At 46.2% G+C, this 18,763-nt stretch overlaps 1 protein-coding gene across 1 annotated transcript in view; it reads left to right on the top strand.

Annotated features, from left to right (window-relative positions):
- Positions 1 to 18,763, top strand: part of LOC8053711 (structural maintenance of chromosomes flexible hinge domain-containing protein 1) — a 122,065-nt gene that overhangs the window by 23,299 nt on the left and 80,003 nt on the right. Inside the window, 6 exon segments of the mRNA XM_029983900.4 lie at positions 3,474 to 3,660; positions 6,379 to 6,502; positions 12,745 to 12,939; positions 13,344 to 13,457; positions 14,716 to 14,822; positions 15,720 to 15,802. Coding sequence (XP_029839760.2) covers positions 3,474 to 3,660; positions 6,379 to 6,502; positions 12,745 to 12,939; positions 13,344 to 13,457; positions 14,716 to 14,822; positions 15,720 to 15,802 — 810 coding nt within the window.

Here is an 18,763-nt window from a genome sequence, read left to right on the forward strand (position 1 = left end):
CGAATTACTAGCATCACAATACTGTAACTCGTTATATGTCTTGGAAACTTCTAACTGCAATGCGTTGCTTTTTTTTTTTTTTTTAAATTAACTGTAACAATAACCTAATTACTATTCTGTAGAAAAACACTAAAAAGTAACGGCAAAGATGCAGTCACTTGCTGGTAAAATGGGCCCTATTTTTCCAAGAGTGGACTTCAAAAAGGAAGCATGTCTCCCCCAGACAAGCATGGGAAACCGGGTCCGTAACAGGCTGCCATTGTTCGCGTATCAAGGAGTCATCTGTTGGCGCCGCTTGCAACCAAGGCGAGGGGAGGACTTTTTCTGGCAGCTGCAATGTGCGCGCTGTCCACACCCTTGTATGTCTTGCACCGTGCCCAGAACGCAGTCCACCCTGAACTGTCAGCGAGGGTGCTATTTTCTTTGGAACTACACCCCTTATCCCATACTCTTCTCTTGGTGGTGCCGGCTCATCTTAAAAGTATTCAGTTAATGTGCATGTTCCCTGCGGGTTGGGGAACCCCCACGCCCGTGTCCCGTTTTCTTTAACATAAGTCCCCATAAAGCCCAATCTTTTTGTTCGATATCGAAAAACAGCATTAAGATGTAGGAGTAACAGTAAGAAAGCACAAAACAAACAGAGGGACAAAAACAGACATGTACATGTACATGTACAAGCTGTACAAACTTGTACAGCTTGTACATGTCTGTTTTTGTCCCTCTGTTTGTTTTGTGCTTTCTTACTGTTACATCTGTCCCAACACGCTCGTCAAAGTCTTCAAGATGTAGGATTGTGCGAATATTCGAAATTTTGAATAGTAGTTCCGAATAATACACTATTCGATATTCGCTTCGAGAAGAACTGCAGTATTCGCGTTTTTCCGAATGTTGACTGCGGCGAGTTGGCCCCGTTGACTGTGCTTCTTGCCAAGCACCGGTGCGCTGCGGAGTAGCAATAGCCGCGGAAGCGAGCTCCGCGGGTGTTGCTTCTCAGCGGCGCACCGGTGCTTCGTAAGAAGCGCACTAAACGGGGTAACACGTCGTAGTAAACACTTGGAAAAGTATGAATATCGTAATTGCGTGCTTGGAAGTAAAGCATACATTCAAAGCGGGATGGTGCACCTGTGCCGACTGCATGTGAAAATAAATTAAAACTTTGTGAATGTGTATATCTACATTGCAGTAAAATGTTTAAAATTAAACTGTTATGCAAGAGTATAGTAGGTTAGGCAGAGATGCCCTTACAACCTGCGTTCATCATGCACGATTCATTCCTTTTAATTCGAGATTAAAGAAAGAATATTTCATATAGAAAGATTTCTGAATTAACACCATTAGGTATAGTTGACCACCTCTACAGGATTCATTTTATGTCAAATTTGTCGTTTACTTGCCACCCGAGGACACCAGATCTTCTGAGGTCACAGTTCATAAATATAGATAGATTATACTTAGCTTATAAATGAACAAGTGGAACAACCTTCACGAGCTTAGCTGGGTTTTCGTCAAAGCATTATGCAATGGTAGTGAAAGGCGTGGGAAAACTATTCGATATTCGAATCGAAAATATTCGGCCTAAACCACTATTCGCTTCGAACTCAAAATTCACTATTCGCACAAGACTATTAAGATGGTAACGTGGGCTACAGTCAAACCTGTTTATAACGAACAGCTGGAAACGCCACAATCAGTTTGACATAGCAAGTAATTCGATATGGCAAAAACTATTTACAACGAACTTCCACAATGCATTCGTTGTAAGCAAAGTTTGTTCTTTTAGCTTATCTCCCCTTCTGAATCGCTTCTCTTCGTGGGCAACCGTTTTGGGATGAGAAGTTCTTTTTTCTGTGCGTGCGTGCAGAGTATTTTTTAGGGCTCTTCCCTTCTGAATTGCTTCTCTTCGCTCAATTTCGTTCGCAACTTGAGCTTTTGGAATTTTCTTTCTTTCTTGCTTTTTTTTTGGGGGGGGGGGGGGGGGGGGGGAAAGGGGAAAGGGGAAAGGGACAGGCTAGAAGACGATTGCTTGCGCGTTTTTGGAGGCCTTCCCGGGCGGAAAAAGTTTGATATAGCCAATATGTTGTTCGTTATAAAAAATACCTTTTACATGCGTTTTTATTTAAATTTTCCGTGAGTTCGATATAGACAATAATTCGCTGTACGTGGGTTCGTTCTAAACGGGTTTCACTGTAGTTGGTACATAGTTTGGAAGGAATGCGTCGAATAAACAGAGACCTAGAAGCAGACGGAGACGAAGCACGCTGTCTGCCGAAGGTTTATTGAAAACAAGATACTGTTAGCACCGCCTATCTGGCTTCTCGCTTAGAAAGAAAAACTCGTCTGTCGCTACACCTGGCAGACAGGCAGCTTTACCGCGACAGTTGTTATGGGCTATTCCCACCACTAAAAGTGACGTCTATTGTAGTTGTTTGTGTTGTCGATGTTGTAGTTGTCATAGACGGACGTAGTGTGTCCGTCGTCGATGTTGCCAATCTCTCGAAAGAGATGGCCCACGGGAATCAAACCTGGGTCCACGGCGTGCGAAGTGGAGGTGTTTTATCACAAAGCTACGCCACAACGTTAACAGCCCGTTTTATATATTGGGTTTTTAAAGTTTCCGATGCTCACTGCTCGCACTGTCTGATAAAATACAAAGAAATATCCGACAACAAAATGTTGCTGTAGCAGTGTCGGTGCGAAGAGCTTGTGCCGGGAGACACAATTTCACACGCTTGGGAACAAAGAAGAAGCAAAAGCTGGAACAAAATGGTCAGATGTCCATTTTGTTCTGAACGCTTTGCACAGTGCACGAATGCGACGTCGATGCTCAACGACTTCGCCGTGACGTGTCGCAGCTGTCGCTGACTGTACTGTGGATTAACACAGGACTGCTCAATTGTTCTCTCTAAGCAAGCAGCCAGATAGGCGCGAACTAATAGTATGTTGTTTTCAATAAACCTTCAGTTGCGAGTGCGCTTCTTCTGTGTCTGCCTCTTGGTTTCCGTTTATACGGCTCTTTTCTTCCAACCCAACAACACTGAACCCCTGGGAAAAAATAAATGCCAAAAAAATACCCCCGAATTCAAAGAAGCATGAACGCCGAAAACACAGAACCCTTATCGTAAGACCTGTAATCCCCTTCGTACGTCCACCCGAGCCTTTTTTGGGTGGACATCCTCCGAAAGGCAGTACTGTCACAGCGACTGGCACCTACGATAATACCAACCGAACTGTGGGTTAGGGTCTAGGCGCGTTTTCCTTTTCACCTGTCCTTCCGAATAACATTGGGCATACATTTGTCGGTTGGCAGCGGCAAAGAATGAAAGCTGGCAGCATTTTACTCTACCCGGGTGAATCTGGAAAGTAGTGGTACCGAGAGTGCATTGAACGGTGCCGTTTCTTTTTGGTGCTCTTCCGTGGTACGCCGTGCGCTAGTCCTCGACCGCACTGTGGCTTGGTGCGTGTCTCCCCTTCAGTGAACCCGGACGGCGACGAGGAGGAAGACGTGTTGACAACGTCGAACCTGAAGCCCGCCCGTGGCCAGAGGCCCGTCTTCGAGTGCTTCTGGAACGGGCGGCTCATACCGTACACCACCATAGACGAGTTTGACTGGTGCGGCGTGCCCAAGAAGACCAGGAATGTGCCCATCGAGTGCTTCAACAGGTGGGCTCCATTTTTCTTCCGGCCCCCCTCTTGCGGGGCCGGGCCAGTGCCGTGCATGGTCGGACCTTGAGTCGTTGAACGAGCCGCTTTGGAGGGACAACGCCTCAGCTATCTCGGCGCTGAAAATCATGGTTGCCAGTTATCCGACACTTTATCTGTAATCAGAGGAAACGCTTGGGAGAAGAGCGTGTTGGTTTGAGTCATGGATGAAGAAAGAATAAAACAGTTAAAACAGGGACAACACAACCACATCTTTCAAATGGGCAGAAAAGCATTTCAGAGGAAATGCTTTTCTGTTCTTTGGAACTGAAAAGCGTTTCCTTCTTTTGCCCTTTATGTTGTCGACAAAATCTTAATATCTTTTATAAAAGACATCCACAAAATAAAAAATCAATGCCACAGTTTCATTGCCCATTAAATTCCAGTGAGAAAAACCAATGATTGAGTCTTCCCTTTTGTTCCGTTACCAAACGATAGTTTTCCTACAGTGAAATTTATGCCAAAAAGTGGACCGGAGAAAAACGTGTTCAGAGTGCTCCAACCTCCACTTCTTCCTTAGCATTGGTGGACTGAAAGTTATTTATAAAGAAATAATTATACAGTCTAAATAAATTAGACTTCCTGAGAATACTCTCTTGATGTTGGTAGATGTAAGTATGGCATTTTTGAAAATCGACCTCTTTTGCTGAATATTCTTTTTTCTGGGTAGTGTTCCCCTTTAAAGCTACCACTTTAATAGGAGTAATGATGGGGAAAATGCGTTCCAATGTGGCAAGTCTATAGGGAAACAACCAAAAGAAAATAAGACGTATTCTTCGCCTGCAGCGATGTGATGGCTGCACCAATTGCGCCAAGGGGCTAACCCTGCTACATCCCGCTACATTTTGCCAAAATATGGGTAATCTGTGCCAAGCCTGTGCCAAAAAACCAATTTCGGTCGCCTTTCAAAACCGAAACTAAAATGAGTACCGTAATTGAGCACGCGTGTGTTATGTGGCGCAAGTGGCTGCCCAACACAAAGTACCCTGCATCAATCGTCCATCTGGTCTTGCATGATTTTCCCGCCGTCTCGCGTTTCGCGCTCTCGTCGTCTCTGGGTCTTGTCTCGTGTCTTTTGTTAAAATATTTTGGACGATAGACGCGGGCGTGTGCAGATGCTTCCACGCTAGCGTGGCGGGTACCAGTCATGCCGTTATGCTGTAAAACGAAACCACATTTTTGTGCGGCGGAAGCTATTTTGCTATTTTGCTCCTGAAGGCAATGGTCGTGGGAAAACTGTGGGTCCCTGCCTTCCAGTCACTGTGGTCGCGTGTTGCCGTCCCCACGTCGCTACAGATATGGCGCTTTCTAAAATTAAACTAACTACCGCCGCATGTTCATCAACTTTGCTGTTCATGTTTAAATCATAGGTTACTACAAAAATCCCTCTTTTAACTCAACGACTCCTGTGTCGAAGTATTGATTACCTAGGTTTCTCTTGGTGGGCATTCTTTCGAGAGGAACCCCGGTATGTGAAAAATCTGCCGCGAAAGAAAGTTGGGGAAGAGAAGTGAGCTAAAGCAAAGAAGGCAACGTCTGCGCACTGAACCTGCACAGCGCGCTTGTTTGTTTGAGCTCAGTCGTTGCTCAAAGTGCTCCAAGTACTTTTTGACCCTGGCTCGCGATGTCTTGCATCGAAGCACCAACCCTTACAAAAATGATCAATGAGTTTTAGTTGAGTTTCTAATGTATTCATATACAATATATGAGAAACTTAGTAGAAAGTCATTGATAATTTTTGTAAGGGCTGGTTCTTTTTCTTTTTTTCTTTTCTTTTTTGTGTGTAGTTTGTACCTTGTTTGCCGGCCTGGCAAGCATGCGCCGCTGGACTGTTTTTTGTCATATGCTGGACAGTTACATTTTGCATACAATTTTGGAAATAAGTCGGTGACGGAGCGGAGTGGCATGGTTTCGGTTTTGATCGAACAGCTGTTGTCTCTGCTCATGCGGCGAAGCACGCGCAACTTCAAGCCTGCCGAAGTTCCTCTCACGTGCATGCGAACATGATTGCACGACAGAGGCACCGGCGGGTACGCTTGCAATCCATTGTTTCCCGTTTGCTTACTTTTGCCGAAAATCTGGCACGTCGGGAACCAGTAAAACGGTGGCAAGCGATTTTTCGGAATTACTCAGCAATGCCTACAGCACTGTACACTTGTGGGATGTCTCAGCACTAAAAACACAAGCAGCAAGTTCCGTCACGACATGTCACATCAGAACACAACACAACACAAAGTGCCCTTCGTTTGTGCAGCACTTAAAACAAATATTTTTTATTTTTCTAAGAATATCTTTTCCGAAAACCACTTTTGCTGCTCCTAAACACTGTCTTGGTTGCTTCAATGGCCACATTTTCTACTCCAAAACACTGTTTTGGCTGCTCCAAAAGGTGCTCCAAAATGGCTTAAGCCAATCACATCACTGCATCTGTCAAACATTTACCGATTTTTGTTTTTCAATATTCTTTGTGCGTAAAAGAATTGGTAGCCGGAAGGAGTGTGTCCATAACTGATGTGGTTTCGAGTCACTTGTATTGTACTATGAAGTTCTGGGGATGGCTAAGCATCACTTTTACATGTGGAAGGCATACTAATTTGAAAGACAGGTCTCAGCTTGCAAACTTTGTGGAAATTTGATGTCGTAAGATTGTTCGTCTTTGAGCGTGGCTTTTTGTTGCAGGATTTCGGGTGTCCTGTGGACGGATGATGCTTTTCAAGTGAGCACCAACAAGCTCACTTTCATGGATCTGGAGAATAAGCTGAGGGAGAAGAACACCATCTTTGCTCGCGTCTGCAACGGCCAGGTGGGTTTTGCCCGCAGATGTACTTTATCGTGCGGTGGTCTTTGTGGACTTCACACTGCTTTCAAAGCAAGTTTTTTTACCATATTTTCCGGACTACAGTCCACAAACTATACATGTTCGAAAGTTGAAATTTCATACGGTGCGGACTAGCTAGAAATGCGAACCATTCAAAGGATTTGTTTTTGCAAGGTCGATTGTTATGAGAGGTGATGGATTTTGTGAATGGCATATTACCCTACAATTACGTGTAAGTATCGCACCACCATGGGGGTAACCCTGGTCTTGAACATTTGTTGATCATTTTTGATCTAATTTTTATTAAATATTCAGCTCTACACTCAAGTTCTTGTGCTAAGCACAAACAGAAACTACATTTTTTCTTTCTATTGTAGTTTTCAAGAATACCTGAACCTTATCACAAATGTTTCTGCCCTACTTTTTAACAATGCCTGCATAAAAATCTAGCACAAAGCATGTCAACATCTCCTAGAAACAGCATAAGTGCAACAAAACAGTTGTCTTAGTTTTAGCATCATTCTAGAAGTTATCACAAGTTGAAACTTTTTTGTTGACAATTAGAAGTGAGTCATGTAAGTCTTCGTTAATTATAAAATTTTGCAGTTAGCTTCTGGGCTTTCAGAAGCACCATATTTACTCGATTCTAGCACGACCACGATTGTATAACATGATGTGCAAGCTTTCATTATGCCCTGTAAAGAGAAAAAACAAGCAAAAAATCTTGATTGTAGTGCGAGATTGATGGAGGAATAAAAGAGTAGCTTTATTTTAAATTAGATGGTGGCCAACGGTGGCCAGTTTTGGGGCAATAATTTTCCCGTCGCTCGTAGTCATCTCCGTCGTCGTCGCTGTCGGAGGTGGAGTTCATCTCATTGCCTTCTTCCCAGATGATGTCTTCCTTTGCACTGTTGAGGTCATTCAATATCGAACACTTTTTAAATGCACGAGCAACCATGCCATGCGGGACGCTGTACCACGTGGTAGACACCCATTCAGCGATTTTCATTGCACACAGTCGCTCGATTCTTCCCCAAGACGTCGTTACCCGATTCTCGTCAGTGACAAACTCCGGAAATTTCTTTTCAAAATCCCAGTGAAGGCCATGACAAGGTTCATGGAAGATGTTCCGGTCTGGTTCACATTTGGAAAGCACATACCACCGGTGCCCCTATCCACGAATTGTAGATTCGTTCACAACCGGCTGCCGAGCAGCGGCGGAGTTTCCCAGCTGTTCGGCTATCAAAATTGCCTCGTTCTTGAGTCTGGCATCGTACTGTGCAAGTCGCGCTGCCATTGGTTTGGTGCAAAAAATGTCCGATGCCACAGAAGCACAAAAGGTCGGACGTCGCGGAAGCGCGGAAGGCAAAACACGAGGTTGAACGAATCCGCCAGTACGACCAGAAGAAAGGACAACTGGTTTTATGTTTCGACAGATTTGGATCTGGATTCGATGGATTTTGTTTTAAAGGGATTGTCCGGTCGAAACTGGCAGTAGTTAAGTTTTTGCGCTCGTTACATCGAGGGAGCCTTCATGTAGACAAACGTCGTTTTTATTTTGATATATGATCTCCTGTCATTAATTAAACCTTTCATGAGCCTATGTAGGAAACTGCACCCCGAATTTTGCCAGTGTCAATGGCTGACATCCGTAGCTGCTGCGTGACGTCACAAAACGCAAAGGTTTGTCAGATGTTTGGGATAACAAGCATTGGTCGATGGATGTCTTGTATTTTGTTTTGAATTATATAGTCTCCTAGGCTGTACCCTACTGAAATACAGTTCTTTTATTGCAGTTCCCAAGCGTGTGCAAAAAAGTCATGCCTTTTAGCAGGATATTACTCAAAAACAGCCATAAGCTTCGAGGAAACGTACCCTATGCCGTTTCGCGCAAATACAACTGCGACGGCCACCTATCAAACTAGGAGCGCTTGCAAGGCAAAGGATGCAGATTTCACCTCTGAAGCGGCAACTAGGACACGAAGCAGCATCTGGGTACACATTTTGGCGGATCCACTGAGTTGGTGATGAGGCTGCGGGTCGTTCCCTCAGAGGCGATGTCCGTGGGTTGAAGGCAAACAGCGAATCGCGCAAATGCGTGTCGTCACTTGATTTGGACGAGCTTGGTGAATCATAGCCACGCTCTTTTCACATGCGGGTCAAACAGAATTTGGCTGCACGCGTGCTAAATACAACTTCTGGTATTGTTTCCAGGTGGTCTAGCTGTTGGTTTCGGTTTCGCTGCATAATCAAATTGATTGATCCGATTTGGGCAAGGAGTGGATGGACGTTGTTTATTATCGTTAGCACAGCATCGCACCTCAGCTTACGAGCCTTCTGTCCGCTTAGAGCTCAGCTCGTAGCTTTCTTCTGTAAAATGATTGCTGCATAAGCGGGATCTCGATCTTGACGGGAACCCAGTCCCTACGCACGGTGACGATCCATTTTGCTCGTCACAGCACGTCTCGCGGAAAAGTGTAGACCGTCATGTCTTGGCTCGCATGTGCTGCCCGGTGGTCGTGGCACCCAAACGCACAACAAAAATCTCACCCAACCACGAAACAAGTCGAGCACAACAACAAAAACGAAGCACGCTGAGGCGTTCACTCGCAGGTAAACGACGAGACAGAAATGCTCGCTTTGTGTTGTGTGGCGTCGGAGCTCCCATGTTGCCACTGAAAACAGCGTTTACGCTAGGGTGTGATTGGAGCAGTATAAATTCAATTACTCATGCAGGGGGGCATATAAAATTTAGATATTACACGTAGGATGGGTCTCGAAGCAATAACAATGATATTCAATTGTTTTCTCAAATACAAAATTTGACTGGAAAATCCATAGAGGTATACGTTGGCAGCATACAAGCCATAGAGGTATACGTTGCCAGCATACAGTGGAGAAACCAGTCCAACTCCGAAAATCATAGTTATCTCGAAATGGCGGCACCATCGAGGCCAATTTTGTGGTCGCTCGATTACAATGTGAGGGCAATCTTTTTTAAGTATTTACAACATCGACCACAGATGCCCTACATTGCCAACTACTACTACTACAACATCAACAACAGACATCATTTCCAATGGTCGGAAGAGCCCATAACGACCATCACTATAAAAAAAGGCACGTCTCCGTGCCCTTCTCCAACACATGCAGCATCTCGTGCAATCGTTCCACCAAAGTGCACATCTCCTCACACACGTCTCCTACATCAGTTCCACTGAAAGCAAAGAACCCACAGGCAATATTGTAGAGCACAATGGCTAAGGCAAATCTCCTTCAACATGCCTTTCAACAATGCAACAGCTACCGCTGTCTATCGCAGCACACTTTCTGTGGTCGTCTGCAATTTTTGAGAAAGACTGAGTGCATAGGAAGTGCAGTAGTGCTCTAAAGCTACTCGTGCAACAGGCACAAGGCTGCCGGTGAGAACACACCAATGATAAGAGCCGGAAAAACTGCGCAAGCGCTTTATTGCACTGGTAACCTTGCTCCTGCTGCATGAGTGGTAACTTTAGCATTTTACCATGCTTCTCACATGCTCCAAGTGTTTCTAAAATTGACTGATTTAGTGGTTTTTGATGACGCTGAACAAGTTTCTAATTGAATCCATTTGTTTATTTTCACTAACCAAAAAGTTGATGAACATATTTTAGTTAACCTTACTTATCGTCATGTTCCCCTGGCCGTGTAACTCACCTGTACAAGCTGCATTAATGTAGCTTTCACAGCTTTTTTTAAACAAAGCTGTAAAGCTTAAACAACAAAAACACCTTGCAGAATGCTTCGATATTGTCACGAATGAAGGTGACGAAAAGCCGAGCAGTGAACTGAAAATAAAGATTTAATGGGCGAACTTGTGCCAACCAAAAATAAATAACGAAAGACCGTCGAGGTAGCAGAAAAGCTGGCGGCGGTTCGGCGGCACTACAGAGCGCTAGCGAAACTGGGACTGACTCGACAAGGTCGCGAGCATGCTCGCGACCTTGTCGAGCATGCTCGCTGTAGCTTGCTTGTTGTCGCACGGTAGATAAGCAGCTGCAGCTGCTTATCTACCGTGCGTCACTATCTCGAAAGTTCGGCAAAGAAGGTTCGAGCGTCGCGCGCTCGGGGCGAGGATAAACTGGCACTTTCGAGAATAACAAAGCAGAGGGAAAGTTACGTCTGCTGCGAGGATGACCGGGAATCTTCTAGAAGACCGTGACCAAGCGTTGCCTTCTCGGCTCTGCGGGTGGCATTATCCCCCCTTTAAAAGTGCATCGCCCCGATGCAAAACGAAAGGAAAACGGAAATGGCTAAAACAATTACGGCGAAACAAAACAAACATGCAGTTTCACAATCCTAACGCGCGTAGAACGGCTTGAGTCGAACTACGTGGACGACTTCGGGTCGTGACTGGCGGCGTCCTGATGGGCGAGTTCCGTCGGGGAGCACCTCGTAGTTCAAGTCCCCAAGGCGGCGGATGACCTTGTAGGGTCCGAAGCAGCGTTTTAACAGTTTCTCACTAAGGCCGGGGTGACGAATGGGCATCCACACCCACACCCTGTCTCCGGGCTGGAACTCCCCGTCTCGGCAACGAAAGTTGTACCGGCCAGCTTTGACACGTTGCTGGTCTTTTATGCGAAGGCGGGCTAGCTGGCGTACTTCTGCTCGTTGGGTGACCAACTAAGCATCGTCGGTGCCATCAATTGTCGGTGCTGTCGTTCGTCGGTGCCGTAGTTCGTCGGTGCCGTAGTTCGTCGGTGCCGTCGTTCGTCGGTGCCGTCGTTCGTCGGTGCCGTCGTTCGTCGGTGCCGTCGTTCGTCGGTGCCGTCGTTCGTCGGTGCCGTGAGGCATCACGGCGTCGAGCATCGTCGTCACCTTTCAGCCGTGCACCAACTGAAAAGGTGTAATCCCAGTGGTTCCTTGAACCGCCGTGTTGTACGCAAACGTGATGTAGGGCACCACCTCATCCCACGTCTTGTGTTCCACGTCCACATACATCGAGATCATGTCGGTGATGGTCTTGTTTAGTCTCTCCGTCAGCCCGTCAATCTGCAGGTGGTATGCCGTGGTCCGGCGGTGGTCGAGGTCTGCGACGACTGGGGGTCCATCGTTGACCTCGTTGGTTGCTTGATCTTGGTTGGCGGAAATCCGAGTTCCGGGTTAGCTCTTGGTTGCGGCGACTTTATCGGGTCTTGCTTGTGTCTTCGTTGGGTCCTCGTGGGCTTGGTGTTGGACTGGCACTGCGGGCCCTCGGGGGAGTACGGTGCAGGGACATCGTTACCCCGCACCTCCACCAGAAATGTCACGAATGAAGGTGACGAAAAGCCGAGCAGTGAACTGAAAATAAAGATTTAATGGGCGAACTTGTGCCAACCAAAAATAAATAACGAAAGACCGTCGAGGTAGCAGAAAAGCTGGCGGCGGTTCGGCGGCACTACAGAGCGCTAGCGAAACTGGGACTGACTCGACAAGGTCGCGAGCATGCTCGCGACCTTGTCGAGCATGCTCGCTGTAGCTTGCTTGTTGTCGCACGGTAGATAAGCAGCTGCAGCTGCTTATCTACCGTGCGTCACTATCTCGAAAGTTCGGCAAAGAAGGTTCGAGCGTCGCGCGCTCGGGGCGAGGATAAACTGGCACTTTCGAGAATAACAAAGCAGAGGGAAAGTTACGTCTGCTGCGAGGATGACCGGGAATCTTCTAGAAGACCGTGACCAAGCGTTGCCTTCTCGGCTCTGCGGGTGGCAATATATACCAAAAATAATCATCATAGCCGTGGAACTGTTTGGTTGACTAATTTCTTGAGCTTTCTGGAAGTGTGGTAATGAATCATTCATTATATGCTCAGGTAGCTTTTTTACTCACTTTGTCCTAGCCAAAAGGCCTCGTCTAATATTCCCCTTATTAATGCAGATTGCATTTTAGTGGAAGAGAGGTTGGGATTTGCATAGCCGTCGCAGTACCGTGCCATCATCAATTAAATTTAGTGAGCTAACGCCCCTCCAAATTGCTACGGTGTTAACGTTATTAGATGAAGTAGCGTTGGGTGTCACGTTAGGGCGTAAAGTGATGGTCAGGTCGCGTGACTTCACGACTCGACATCGTAATGCGACGATGCCCAAATTTCACCATGCAGGGTGTTTTTCTTAGGCTTTGCAGATTTGTTTTAGAAAAGCCGTACCTGGCTAATGGATTGTGCGTAGGGGACGTTTGGGCGGTAGACGAAAGGCGTTCCCTTGCCCCGGCAGGTGGTGCGCATGAGCATCGAGAAGCAGTTCCTGGAGTGGCTGCAGATGTGCCACGAGCAGAGCGACAAGCAGGTCAAGTTCCTCGGCTACCAGGAGACGGTGAGCCGCAAGGACACCCAGAAGTACAAGCAGCACCCTTGGGCCGTCTTCAGCGCCATCGAGTGGGACGGCAAGCGCTTCATGAAGGGACAGCTGGTGGGCCGCACCTCTTTCTCTCCTCCTCTTCTTGGAAGGGCCGTGTCTAGGGATGTGCAGCTTTAAAAAGCAACTCAGGGACGGGTAGCAGGAACAAATGCGCCCTCTTTTGCGGACTCCTCTGCCTTCTAGATGTGTAGCATTTATAGGGCCAGCCTTAGGGATTTTTTGTCCACGGATGTTGCCTCGTTGAAGTCACAGTGTCACATGACATGGCGATGCAATGTGACACGTTGGCATCATGGGGTGCTGTGTTACGTGACACTATGACGTTGTGACATCACATGGTTTGAATGTCAAACCCCAAAGTTTGCCTTGCTTCTAATGCTGCTGAGCTGTTCCTGCAAAACAGTTGGCCATCTTCGTCGGATGTTCATGGCGAACCGGGTGTTCCCCTTTTCCAGATTCGTACGCTGCGCACCAACCCGATCATCATCGGCACCATCAGGAGGTTCTATCTGTACGGCGACTATGTGGACTCTGTCTATGCAACTGGAGGGGAGGTGGAGATACTCCAGGTAGCTACCCTTGCCTGCTCTGGCATCTAAACAGATCACGAAGTGTAGTAATTTTTGTAGTACTTGGTAGCAGTTGGTTGTACAGTTGAACTTCCATCTGACGAATCCCGATCTAAGGAAATTCATGATTTAAGAAAAAGTTTTTCGTCTCCCTATCTTGCTTCCATTGAAGACAATGTATTTTATCTCTCGATTTAGCTAAGTACTTCTGCGCTCTCTTCGACCATTTGACCTCACGCCGTTTCAAAGAATTCTCTTCGACCTCACACCGTTTCGAAGAACTTGAGATTGCTGAAAGGGTCCTAAGAACTTCAAACTGGAAGGTGCAGCATTGTCTGCTCACAGCGATAGGCGACACGCATGGAGAAAAGCGGTTGATTGCGGGACGGGGGCGAACACGACACTTCGGGTCGGGACGGTTCGGAGGCGTGAGAGAAACTCGAGTTGTAGGACGACTGAATCTTCTATGTCACTGCACTGGGGTAGATCGCGCGGGTACTTGAAATTTTTTTTTTTTTTTTTGAAATTGTTTTTTTTTATTTTACAAATATTGAGTCCCCAAGTTTAGAATTTTGAGGGTAATGTCAAGGAATCGTTTTCAATAGTTTCGAATAATAAGAAAAAAAATATAATTTTGACCTGTCAGTGCCCCTTTAAGCTCTTTTATGTTTATCTCTCAGTTATGAAAAAACTCGAAAAATATGGAGATTCCTTTTTGACACTTTGAGATGATGATTGATGATGACACCGCCAGCACAAACACAACATCTGTGCTTTTTCTCATTTTATAAAGGATTACAGTGTTTTCACCGCAAAAGTGAACTATGCATCGCCAAACGCTCGTTCTCCACACAAATGTCGTGCTTGCGGTCCGAATCGGATGCCAAAATTTCAGAACGAACCGTTATCTCATCCAAAACTTACAAATGATTTTTTGAAAATTTCAGTTGGGGCCCATTTTTGGTAACTGGTGCCATTCAACTCCATTTACTCAAAAGGTCATCAGCTGCCACTTTCCCATTTAAATTTCTAGAAAATTTTTTATAAGCAGCAAGATTTGCAACATTTTACTGCGCATAGTAGGCTCTTTCCCCATTACGTACGGTCCGTGTATCACGGTTATTACAAACCACGCTTGACCGTGTGCTGGTTTTGTGCTGGTTGACAGTAATGTGCAGGGAATGCATTTGAGTCTGCGCCTTTCAGACGTCGACGGGAATGCCTCTCAAACATAGTCTGCCGTATGCTTGCCCGACAGGAACCCAGGTCGATGTACGACGAAGTGAAGATTCTACCGCTGGCCAAGCTAGACCGGAAGGTGACCGACAGCGTCCTCCAGAAGATCATCGAGGACGAAGAGGGAAAGTGAGTGTTGGACGGACGCGGTCTTTCTGGAATTCGGGGCGTCCGGAACAGAGGCTGGTTCGCTCACTCGCGACTGCTTACGACCGTGCGCCTCGAAACCACTTAAGATTCCTTACAACGAGAGAACATGCTGGCACCCTCTATCAGTAACTTTCCCGTTTTATACGCGCATTATTCTTTTTTTTTTTTGACTCCAAAAGCTTTTGACAAAGTTATAAACGACCATTTCTCATAAATAGTACGAACCTTTTGTCTCGCAAATAGCGCAAACTTTTGCTCTAATTAAATGCAGTTCCATGGTTGTCTCATAGATGGCGCCAGAGTGCCGGTTAGTCCTTTCACAAAATATTGCAAGAACTCGCAGCCCTAGGCAAATACAAGCGTCTGGACGCACCCCGAGTGTGCCGTGACATGGCCGTGACATCTTCAACGAAAGCATTTCGTGCTTTTGGCCTAGAGCGGTGTTTGAGGAAGGCCTGTAACTTTTTCTAGTGCTCTAGCGCTCAAAATAGGCGTATGTTCACGAAACATGTAATAAATAGGCATAGATTTTTGTTTATCCACTCTCGTTTGTGAGACTTGAGTTTTCCTTTCCACTACTACTAGTTTTTGCTTCCCCGAACGTAGTCGTGCGTGTGAAGCATTCAGTGTTACGTTAAGCACACGTGGCTTTCCACGTGGTCTATGTTTGTACAGACTGATGTGTTTCTTGCGTCCATGAACTGCCTCGCGTTCAGGCTGCACTCGGTTCTACGGGAAAAGTACTACGTCCCTTGTAGAGAGTGTAGCTGAACTGTAAGCACAATACTAAAAGTTGGATCTGTAAAAAAAATTTTGCGGTCGTGTGTGTTAGAAGAGTGAAAAAAAATGATGTGTTACGAGACAACATTATTTCAGGCTTCCTTCCAAATTGGACGTCACGTGGCCCGAAGGAGACGAGCTGAAAGCGAACGAAAAGCGGCCGGCGGGCAAAGCGATCGGTTCGTAGGTTCTCTTGCTTCACTTCTGGCGAGTGTTCATTTTGGTGGGGACTTCATTCCTGCTTTCCACACGGTGCCACAGCTTTTGTTCCTTTCAATCACTGGGCTAAGCATTTGCTATACCAACAAGCAAGTCAAAGCCAATTTTCGAAAGTTGTGAGATTGAATACAGTGACGGGAGCGCTGCGCCGTTGGTGCCAAATTGTGCCTTGAACGAAAGTCTGCTACATGTTGCGCCAAAGTGCCATTTTTGCTAAGAATTGTGCCACACCTGCGCTGAGGTGGACTGATATAAAGCAAAAAAAAGAAAACTATTTTATATTTGCTTGATTCTAATATTAACAGAAGTAGAAGGAAATGAAAATCATACAAACACGTCGAAGCCACTTCTAACAAACCCGGTTATAGCAAAATATTGGATATAACCAACAAACTTTCGTTGCCTGCTCCTGCTGCTGTACGTTTAATGTAATTTCATCCCGTTTTTAATGAACAAAGTGGAGGCGGCTCTGCAGATTTAACAAAAAAAAGACATCTCAGCACAGAGATTATTTTTTGCGAAAATTACTAGAGAATAGCATTCCAGAATCCCGGGAGTGTAAATAAAGCATGTTTGTTGACTTCTCTCACGGCGCGCTCCAGCACCGAGCGACTTTCTGCAGAAATAATTATTCAACTCCGTGCTCAACGAGTTCGGCTTCGCCGCGTTGTACACCACGCAATATTTATCTCGCGCGTCCCTTTGCAGTGGGAGCGAAAGTCGCAGTTACTTGCTCGAGCTACTTGCACATTCTGCAGCGTCGGTTGGCAAAAGAAATGATATCGCATTTAAAGAGCTCAAGGTACACCTAAGCATTTCTTATGAGTTGTGAATGTGAAAGCATGTGAAAGTCGCTCGTCCGCTCCCTTTGTCTTCTGCTGCGTTCTAGCGCGCGCGCGCTTCGGGATCTCGAAGGCCATGGTGCAACAACCATTGGGAGCCCCATCGACTTGCGCCAGCCAATGGAATTGAAGGCGCCGAAAACCTGGAGCCGTTTTCGCGCTTCGAACTCATGACGTCAGCTCGCTCCATGAGACAGTTAATGCTTTCGCATTACAGTGTAGACCGCATATAACGTATGTCGCGGGAGTCGCGAAAATCCGCACTATAAGCGGTACCGCACTATAACCAAAACATCAATTTTTCAGGCCAAAATACATGCCATGAAACAACTTACCTTTGTAAAACAATTTATTTTATGTTAGATGAAAAATAAAGCTTAGTTTGAGGAAAGTCTTTATTTCACCAGACTAGTACACTTCTCTCTCAAGTGTGTCACACATTTTGAAAGAAATGAGCGACTTTTGCCTGGCGCAGCCTTTTAACGGCGTCGCGGGTTGCGGACGGACGTTGCGAGCGTTCAGGATTGCTAACCCTAATCACTTTTCTCCGGCAATGAAAACGCGTGAAAATTCGCATCCTTTATACGGTACGCGCCAGTAATACCTTCAACTTGAGCACAGGCATGAAATGCTCCAAATAAGCAATCCGGGCGATGTTCGAAAACACAAATGCTTAGAAAGCACCACGGTAGTCGAAGTAAACAAACACGACGACACGGGCGTTTCTGCCGTCTTGAAAGTGCCGCCACAACATCGCCGCACAAGTAGGTAGATCTTCCCTTCTAGTACGTGCTGGGTTATCATAGCGACACACAACGAAAATTCACAGTCAAGGATAGCACTTTTACGCGGAACAATGAGCTTCTACACGTTGGCTTCTTCCAAAACCGACGCCATGTTTGCGGATAGAAGCAGCCGGCCCGCGACCGGCATGCAACGCGCGCGAACACTTCTCCTCGACCTGCGATTGGTCTGTCGTTGCGGTTGTTTCCAATGCAGCGGAGGTACGCACGCACGTGAACGACACGTGCGTGCGTCCCTCCGTCGCTATGGTAACTGAAGCCTCTCTCTTCGCTCCTCCCCGTTTCTTCGAGCAACCTCCTTGCCCCGCGAGTGCCGCTTGCGGCTCGCGCCGTTATCTAGCGTGCTCGCTGCTTCGGCGCGGTCGGCGGGCTGTTCCAGAAACCGCACTATGACCAGTATTTCCCTTCGCGCGCCTGCATTTTAAGCGGCATGTAATTACATGAGGTTCTATGGGAGGCGAACCGGTGGTTTAAAAAAGCCGCGTTATACCTGGTCCTGCACTATAAGCGGTTACGTTGTAAGTGGTCTATTGTAGTAAGCATTGCCTCATAAGCCGTCGTCTTGGCGCAGTGGGCGAGCATCGGGCTCGCTATCTCGAGGTCGCGGGTTCGATTCTGCTTAGCAGACGCTTGGAATTTCGTTCTTTCTTCGCAATTTATCCACTCAAAATTCTCCGAGCATGCGCATTCGTTTTGTGTTACAGAACGGAATTTTCTCGGTTGGGCCGAAAAAAATGTTATTGCATTTCAAAGCACAGTAATCCATCGTTGACTAGAACTCGACTATCTCGAAATATCGGTTAAGTCGAAAGATTTTCTTGTCATGGAATGAACTCCCACAGGCACAATGCATTCACTCGTCGCTTATCTCGAAAAGCTTTCAAGACCGATCTCGGAGATCTTGAAATCTTGACATTAAGTTTTATAATAAAAAGAATAAGAAAAAAAAAAAAAAAACAGGCAGGGCTCAGCAAACAACGAACCGGTAATTTAAACATTGGTTTATGAAGGAACAACAATCCAAAAGAAACAGACAAAAATAAACTGTGTATTGCACAATTTTTGGTGCAGTGCACAATTTGTGAGCGTGACAACGTGCAAAATATGAATGAGAAAAAGTTCTGTGTCATGGTGCGACAAAGCGCGGAGCAGCATGCACTTCGAAGAAGTTTGTTGTCATGCTTTTTCTTTCTCCCGGATACACCGTTTCTCTCACTCGTGCTCAACGTTATGCTATTCATCTTTTTCTTTCACTCTTTTTTTTTACATGTTTTTT

This window comes from Ixodes scapularis, unplaced genomic scaffold, assembly GCF_016920785.2.
Source record: "Ixodes scapularis isolate PalLabHiFi unplaced genomic scaffold, ASM1692078v2 PGA_scaffold2__306_contigs__length_199485367, whole genome shotgun sequence".
NCBI lineage: Eukaryota > Metazoa > Arthropoda > Arachnida > Ixodida > Ixodidae > Ixodes > Ixodes scapularis.